We start from the raw sequence: 9,330 nt of genomic DNA on the forward strand, positions 1-9,330 counted from the left end.
ATGACGAAGAAGAGGAGGACAAGGATGAAGAGGAGGAAGGCGACGACAAAAAGGTGGTGGAGGATGAAGAGGAGGAAGGCGACGACGAAGAGGAGGAGGAAGGCGACGACGAAGAGGAGGGTGAAGACTAGGAAGATACGAAGAACGAAGAGGAGGATCAGATCATCAAAGGATGAAGAGTAGGAGTACATAGATGACAACAATACGAAGGAAAGTTACATCTATTTAGAATAGACATTAAATGTTACTAGGAATACCTTCTCTCAAGGTCAAATGATTAAACCCTAAACTAATTTAAGCAAGAGACCAAGACGAAAAAAAAAAAAACTAAGTTATCTTGGGCAAATTTTGATGCTCTTTATATCACTGCGCAATATGCTACACAATTTGCTTCAGGATATATACGTTGGACTTTATGTCTTTATGTTTCACCATATATGTTGGATTGCAAGAGTGCATAATAAAGTATCCAAATTGTGCAATAACAAGCTTTCAAGATAATTGATAATGTCACAACAGTTAACATGAGAGGCATCCATGAACCAATTTTCAGATCTTTCACACAATGACACGATTTCAATTTCTAAAAGATCAAAAACATGTCCGAGCTTGAAAATTATACCCTATGGCGAAGTATAATATCCTTGTGAACACCAATTCTTGAATTGACATGTCCATGTATATTGATGTTGATGTTGGCCATTATTCTGTCCCACTCGTATCAACCAACTGATAAGCAAGTGATAAAAAATGTAAGGTTAAGTTCAACCCCTGAAAGCAAGAGAGTGAAAGAGAAAGAAAGAAAAAAAGTTATAGGAAGAATGTGGTGGATTACCAAGGCGCCAACTCTCTCATAGGCTTCCATAACTTTTGGATCCTCCTCATCTTCATACCCTAATTGCAAAATCCTTGGACCATTAACTGACCAAAAGGCCCTTCGACCAGCTTCCTGCAAATACAATACAGACTACAATGCTTAAGATGTTTTCTAAACATTGAGGTCTTCACTCTTCCAACAATAAAAAATTAAGTAAAACAAAAAACAGTTGAAAAGAGGCAGCATATCCAATTTTATGAGATGATATATCTGTAATGGGAACTCAGTAAAGCTAATAAAATAACACTTACTACTCACTACTGTGCCTTGTGTACCTTGAACAGTTGAACTCTTCATTTTACCTCAAGTATCCGTGTCGGATCCTCAATACTGGACTACTTTTACATGAATAGGACACTTCCACCCTTTACTCTTGACCAAATTAAATAATGATTTTTTCATGAAATAGCCAGGTCACACACTGACAAACTTGGACACATATCCGAGTCAAAGCAACTTAAGCCTTGGTATGATTCGCGTTCACTAAAGAATTAGAAGGCAAATTCAGTCAAGAGAAAATGAAGGGACAGAGGACAACAGCTAGTCTTCGGGGGGGCATTAAATATAATGTAAGAAAGAGCCAGTGCAATTCCAAGAAAATATATGTTGTATCCATCCACTCTCCTATTGTCCGATTATGCTCTGCTGGGGTAAAAGGGGAGAGGGGAAAGCTCATTCTATCACCTTTCTTCAGATAAGGGACTATCGATCTTACAGAAATAAAATAAATAAATAAAAAACATCCATTTTTTGGTGAGTAGAAAAGCGATATTACAACCTAGTGATTCATGTAGGCTAGTAAGTACTCAGTAGTTGCATAAGGTCAATATAGAAAAAAAACAGGTTTGTATTTTTCAGTAAAACATTTGCATTTTACCTGTAAGACAATCAGATAAATTGCCTCTAATGTTTGAACACGAATCTCAACATCAGTAACTCGATCACGCTCAATTGAGAGAGCATTTCCAAGTTCACAAGGCATCTTGGATGTGTCCTCCTGGTTGTATACCTGAAGCAAAAGGAAAAATACAAGCAAATGAAAATTAAACAATTTATAAGACAAACTAAGGAAATGAACATATGCTGTACAAAGTTAACATGAGGCAAAATCAAATACTATCTCATGAAAAGGTAAAAAGTGGCCAACATTCTGACCTAGATAAGCACAGGCTGAATGTATATACTCTTCTCGTCCTATATTGACCTTTCCACTTCCCTTTTTGAGAAGTCCCCGCTCCCCAAACAAAAAACTTCTCATTGACATTTTCAGGGTAAAGTCACTTTCTCCATAACATCAATTCTTGTCTCTATCACGATAACTTCATACTACTTTAAACGCAATTTCTTATTATTGATGCCACTTAGAGTTACTTTTAACATATCTTCTTATTATTGGTGCAACTTAGAAGTGAGAAGTTGAGTACATCTTACAATGAGCAGTTTGGTTAACTGAAAGTGCAGAAAGTTTAATGCTAGGTTCATAGCTAAACCTCTACTGTATATGTGGCATTTTGTATTCACCCAATTTCATATAAGTTCATAAAGGAGATACAGAGCTTCTTATATCTAACAAAAATGAAAAGAGTAAATAAAAGAATTTTAAAGGAAGATAGAATTACTGATTAGAAGCATCAGATATTCAGATTACCCTAAAGAAAAGCATCCATAAACCACAAACAACAAAGAGAGTTTGATGCGAAGCAAATCAATGACAACAGCCTCATAGAACAAGAGATGAAATTCAACAAGCTACACCATAAGTTACCTTGTTTCCAGCAACAGGCAATAGAAGAGCCGGCCACAAAAATTCTGATGTTAACAGCAAGTTTGCCAATTGATTTTCAGCATCAAAGCAGCAATTTCGAATAGTCCCTGAGACCTGATTTCAAGAAATAAAAAATTTACTGCTGATAAATTAAAATAAAAATAAAAATAAAAATTAAAAATTAAAAAACTCTTTAACCAAATAGGTGTTGTCTGATCATGTTCCTTTTAACATGAACTTGTTCTACTTCTAAATTAGAGGTCCAAGCAAATTAGATGCATTCTAAAGAAAATTACATCTCTCAGGAAACAAAAAAGATCATCAAACTAAACAAATAAACTTCGAAGAAACCTTATACATCCCATTTAGCCCCTCTGATATAATATTATAATGTAATAATAGCATTAGTAGACTAGTAGATGCCTCTATTTATAAATGTAATAATAGCATATCAGACCTGACATGAATATAGTGTCACAACTTTCCAATGTTTGTGCATCTATTATTCTATTAACTGAAAAGCAGTACTCAAATCTCTCAATTACAGGGAGATGCTTTGAAACTGGAGTCTCAATCTTAAGCATTTTCAATGTTATCCAGCTATAAGATATAAAAAGACTTAATTAAAGCACCAAGTAGACGAAAGCATGAAGTCATCAACAAAGAGATAAAACACTCAAATTTATTTAACATACCCCCCTTTTCCGTAGTAAACTGGTCGAGTCAAATTGCATAATTATCTGCTTTAAAAGTCCACGTTTGGGATCCAACAAAATTTTCCTTCCTGCTTCTTTCTTTGAAATGTTCACAAGTATAGAGCCAACATGCTCAAATGGATCATCTAAAAACACATGCAACACAACAGAGATGTAAGATGCCAACAATGGGGAAAACATACACAGCAAAACAGATAAAAAGCACAAAAAGGAATAAGTGGTGAGGAGAAAGAGAATCAAGAAGAAATCTTAACACAAGAAATTAGAAATTATTTTAATGCAGAATAATTTTTGGATCTTGTTACTTTAGGCATCAAAGGAGATAATCATTCCATTAAATTATTAAAATATCACTTGTCCATTTAAGTAAAATTGTCATTTTTACACCATATGTCTTAATAGTAATGAGACATTACTAATAACAAAAGTATTAGACTATCATTATCAGTTATCACTCATCACATCGTAATAGTAATGTCATCATAGTAATGGGATATTACTAGCGGGTTTTTGGATATTAATGTAACCAACTACTACTTCAACTAACAAGTCTAGCTCAAAAGGTACTTACAAAGGAAGGAGTATACTGCAAATATTTTAGAAATGTTTTGCTCTGATTAGAAATGAGATTATAAAATTAGATTTTAACATAGCATAAACTTTATAGTTATGGGATATGTTAATGACTTAAGTAGATCAAATATGTCGGCAATGCTATTCTTCTTGAAACCCGCTAAAAATTTCATTGTTCAATTCATACCCTTCACATGCCTAATTTGTTGTGTTTGTCATTCTTTTACTTATATCCAGTTTATGTCTGTATCTCATTCATGCAAACTCACATCCGCACACACAACCTAGTAATTTAAACTTTGTCCCACTCCCACAACTAGAGTGGTCTTCAACAGTATTCGGAAATTTGATTGGTTATATAGAATGGACATTTTTAGTTGGTGATCTACTCATTGGGCAAGATCAAACTTCTATACTCTAAAGAGACAAGGATAAGATTTATTGCTCCATGCTAACTCTTTGCTAAAATTGATAGCTGTGTGAATAAAATTAACATCCAGCTTTAAACTAATCAAACATACCTTTGCTCCCATCAGGAGATCTACAAAACGACCTCACAAGCTTCATCACATAAAGCCCCTGCACTTTCTCATCATCAACCTGGAAGCAAGCAAAGCATAATCATAAAGATCCTCACCCACCAAAAGAGCAATAAAACCAAACCCCATCATCTCCAAAGATATAGGACAAAATGCTGAAATCTCAAAATCCTCACCCACTAAAGGAGCAATAAAACTAAAGCTCGTCTTCTCCACAAAAAAAATAAAAATAAAATATAGATATTGAGGCTTTTCATAAATTGAGCTAGGAAGTTTCGGACTGTTCAGAAATTCAATCAAAGTAAGAGATACCAAGAAACATGTGGGACAATTTAAATGTGCTCTTAATCTATTATAGATAATGAATTGAAATTAAACATTGGTGACAGCAGCATAAATTAACTCAAAGCACCTGAAGTAAGGAAGCAATACCAGCATCCAGCTGCGTAAGATTTACTAGAAGCATAACCAGCAATCTTCGAATAGCAGACTCAGGCTTATATAAGAGGTCCATAGCTTTTTTAACCATTCCTATAGATACCATCTGGCCTGCCAGATCTAAATTTTGTGATAAATTTACAAGTGATTCTGCGGCAGGTTCTGATACTTCCTGCAATTAGAATAATAGTAACTAGTAAGCCTCATACATACACTTACACAGTACTGTATGACTAATTTCACTGCAAAATTATTGTTTACGACACAGTTAATGACTTAACGTGAGACACCATGATAAGAAATTATGCTTTACCTAATATACAAACAAAATACATAGCTCTCAGATAGAAGCACAGAACATTAAGCCCAATAAACAGAATGTAAAGAAACAATATAAGATGACCATGAGCCCATTGAAAACAATATACCAATAACTAGGCAGCAAATAAGATACCATTATTTACCAAAACTGACAAACTGGACTATTCACATTTCCCAACCATATTTATTCTTTCCTTCATTTATTGAGGAGTTTATCACACTATGATTATGCATCTTCATAACACTCCCTAAATAACTCAACCATCATTAACAATGACCATGTATACCCTTACATAGAGGATAACATGAACAATTGAGTATTTCAGAAGTGGACTCATGCTCTAGATTTTAGAATTTGGTCAATTCTTCAATATAATCTCCCAAGCAATTTGAGAGTTATCTTCCATTGCTCTATTTTAGCTATTCACAATACACCAAGCAAGCTTTAGTTCCAAGAGGACTAAACAAAAAAGTTAAAGTCTTAGAGTCGAGGGAGTTGTTCACTTCACCTTTGGATCCCCCAAAAGGTCAGATAGTTTCTGCAGAACCACTTTGGAATATTGGGCAAGGGACTTTATACCATCTTCAGACCCAGTTAAGCTACGAACAATGTCCACAGCGGCCCTTTTCACCTGCATATTTTTTAATGGGTCCTTAGCAGCCACACAAAATAAAACCGGAAACACTGTGAACAAATCTATATCTATATCTATATCTATACTCTATACTTTATTAGTATTTAAAAACACAAACCACAAATTTTTCATATGACACATGTCATCACAAGCCACTACTCACCCATTACCCCATATGACACATGTCACCTTTCTAAATCTTTTTGTTTAAGTCTTTATGCATTCTATAACTTGCAAATTCAATAAAGAAAATAAAGTGTTTTATTTCCGCCATAATAAAATCAAGTTGATCCAATTAATACAAATCACATAAACATATGAATTATAATGAAAAAAAAAAATGTTTTTTCAACTCCTATACTTAAAATATAACTTAAACTAATATGTCATTTCATATCCCACGATCTTTATGTATATATAACTAACTAAATTTCTTCATCTTCTTCTACAGTTCTACCCTCTCTCTCTTTTTTTTTTTTTTTTCTTTCTTTTAAGTTTTAGCAATGAAACAATTACTTCGTATTTCATATCAAAAATTTCAACTATTAAAAAGCATATCTACATATGAAATAACCAAGTAACAACCCGTGCATCGAACGGGTCAAAAGGCTAGTTCAAAATTAATAACAAAACAGCAACATCAAAGGCCCCTCAATGGAACCCAAAGATAGTTTCTTGAATTCAATTGTAAGATCATGTTATTTGCTCAAGTTCAACAGGACAAATTCAAAAACAAATTATATGTTCAAGCTACTTCCACCTCCATCACACAATTCACACATTAATTGTCTCATCAAAACTTTTTGAGGTATCCCAAAATTATATCCTGGCTGATATTGGCTTCGCAATCCCAAGAGAGCATAAAGTATCTGAATCAAAACTCAGGTGCCTGTCGACTCGTGATGTACTTTACACAAGCGCCAAAAAGATCAAACATTCCGACATTTGCAAGATTTATTGCCTCTTACAACATTTCCTTGCAGCCTGTTGCAACCCAATGTAGCTTCAAATTACCTTCTCAAACCTCCCTATTCCTCCCCTTATTCATTTACTGCCATATATTTTAATAAGAAAGGTTTTCGACATCGGCATGAGTACTTGCCTAGTTGCTTCTATATAAACCAAAAAACCTACTATGGTTTGGTTTCCACCTTATGGTTATTGGTGTATAGGGAGCCACCATGGGCAATGATGTAGACGGGATTCGATCCCAAATCCTTGGCACCACTCCCATATGCTTAACCAATTAACTAAGCTACCTCGCTTGCACCTGAGTCAAACCATTCTAGTATGCTAACAATTAAAGGGTTTTTCACTACTAGATTTTTGTCACATATTTATAACACTACAGCCAAATCCGAAGACTTCTTGACAAACTTTAAATCATTTTATAACAATCCTATGTTTTAGAAGATTGTAGCCGATTAATTTAGCAAAAAGGGTTTTCACTAAATAGTTTGGTGAATAAAATTTGATTGAAGAAAAAATAAAAGAATAAGCAAGGTTTTGATTGAGAAACTTACTGGAGGAGAAGGGGCAGATAAAAAATCCAGCAATTCTTCTAGCTCCGTCGCCATTGATAAGTCTTTAGAGCTCGCCGCAACCAAGAATTAACCACTAGTAGAGTTACGAGTCTATGAGAGAAAAAGAAATAGAAAATACAAAGTTAATGAGTAATAAAATAAGAAAATTTGTCATTAATAATATAATCTTTGGCCTGTTCATTTAAAATAATACATAGCACAACTTTTGGATTATATCTAAATATTACTACTTTGGGAGTTATTAACTTTAAATAAGACAAAATCGGGTTTAACCTGAACATGTTAACAATGCCACGTGTCGCTATATAATTGGATTAAATAAAAAAAATAGTACTCCCTCCGTCCCATAATTACAGGTAAATATACTATTTTGGGTGTCCCAAAATGTTCCTCCTATTACTAAAAATAACATCCAATCATTACTTACTTTACCTTTTCCATACAAATTACACACATACCTAAAAAATCATTACTTACTTTTTCACCTTTTCATACAAAATACACACATACCTAAAAAATCATTACCTACTTTTTAACTTTTCCATACAATATTCTCTACTTTTTATCAACATTCTTCACTTTTTAGCTTTTCCATACAATATTCCTCCACTTTTTTCATCCTCCTTAAAAACCGTACTTTTTAGAGTTATTTGCCTGTAATTATGGGACGGAGGGAGTATTATTTTTTCTTTTCCTTAAACACTACCACTGCTCCACCCAACCCCACCACCACTGCACAACTCCAGTCCCCATCCCCACCACCAGAACATGCGCCTTCCCTTCCGACCACCGCTTGCAACCCCCAGTCCCCCACCACCAGTCCAAAACTCCCCATCCAATCGAAGCAGGCCCGATTCCCGACCACTGCTGCCAAATCCCATCACCAAAAAACTCTCACACTCCCCGATTCCTCCCCTTTTAAGCCACAACAACCACGATTCTTCGTCTTCCTGACCACAATAGCCCTGAGTCCTCCTTCCCGCAATTGATTCCACCCCTTTCATCTATTATCGAAACCCCTTCAAATTCCACAAAATTCACGCCGATTGAGTGGGGAAGGTAAATTCAATAGTCGCCGATTAGGTGAGGATTGGGCGGGGAAGGGTGGAGTTGGGGTGGTCGGAAGTCAGGTCGTCGGGGATGTGCATGAAAATAGCTAGGCTTGGGGGTGGGGGGAGGTAGACTAACCACCATGGCTAGCGGGGGGGAGGAAGTTGGGAGGGTTTTTATTTTTTTGTTTTAAATAAATTGTTTATTTAAAAAAATCAAATTTAATATTTAGACCAATTACACGACGCCGTGTGACATAGGTAGCTGGTTTATTAGGTTACAAGTTTTTTATCTTGTTTAAAGTTGAGACCTCCCAAATATTGTAATATTCAGGTATAATCCAAAAGTTTTATTATTTAAAAAAAAAAAAACGGGTCAAAGGTTGTATTATTAATGACAATTATTCTAATAAAATATAAGTATTTGGCAATGTAGTGGTTAGGGTAGCTTCGACAACTAATATTTTTAATTTTTTGATAAAAGCTATCTCCACTAGTAAAAGCTACTCCAACCACTACATGGTCAAACACTCATATTTCTTGTTAGTCAAACCACTAAGAGCTACTTAAAAACTAGCGGCGAACAAGCGCTAAAAGCTACTCAAAAACTAGCACCACTCACACCCATAATTGACGAAATAAAACATATTATAAGGTTAAAAGGACATTTTCATGTCATTAAAAGCGTTAGCAAAGACAAATCTGCACTAAGGACATGTATGAGTAAGACAAGGTATAACAAACTGTGTTTATAATAAATTAACTAGTTTGGAGCCCGGGCGACGCCCCAAATTATGTTTAAATATAAAATGAAAAATTACCTCGAGTTTAAATAATATTTTGAAACCATTACTTTAAGTTTAAATAATAAAA

At 34.7% G+C, this 9,330-nt stretch overlaps 1 protein-coding gene across 2 annotated transcripts; it reads right to left on the reverse strand.

Moving 5' to 3' along the window:
- Positions 1-466: 466 nt before the first annotated feature.
- Positions 467-7,522, reverse strand: LOC145581536 (uncharacterized). Of its 2 annotated transcripts, XM_081638539.1 has the most exons (9): positions 7,388-7,522; positions 5,739-5,861; positions 4,883-5,080; positions 4,453-4,531; positions 3,338-3,483; positions 2,643-2,756; positions 1,755-1,886; positions 836-949; positions 467-729 (listed from the first exon to the last, which is right to left on the reverse strand). In XM_081638539.1, the coding sequence occupies exons 1-9, from the start codon at positions 7,439-7,441 to the stop codon at positions 703-705; spliced, it is 987 nt and encodes a 328-aa protein (XP_081494665.1). In that variant the 5' UTR covers positions 7,442-7,522; the 3' UTR covers positions 467-702. The 2 variants fall into 2 exon arrangements, with proteins under 2 accessions (XP_081494665.1, XP_081494666.1); XM_081638540.1 differs by lacking the exon at positions 4,453-4,531 and having other exon boundaries at positions 4,903-5,080.
- Positions 7,523-9,330: the final 1,808 nt, after the last annotated feature.

The sequence above is a fragment of the Chenopodium album genome, chromosome 15, assembly GCF_948465745.1.
Source record: "Chenopodium album chromosome 15, dcCheAlbu1.1, whole genome shotgun sequence".
Taxonomy (NCBI): domain Eukaryota; kingdom Viridiplantae; phylum Streptophyta; class Magnoliopsida; order Caryophyllales; family Amaranthaceae; genus Chenopodium; species Chenopodium album.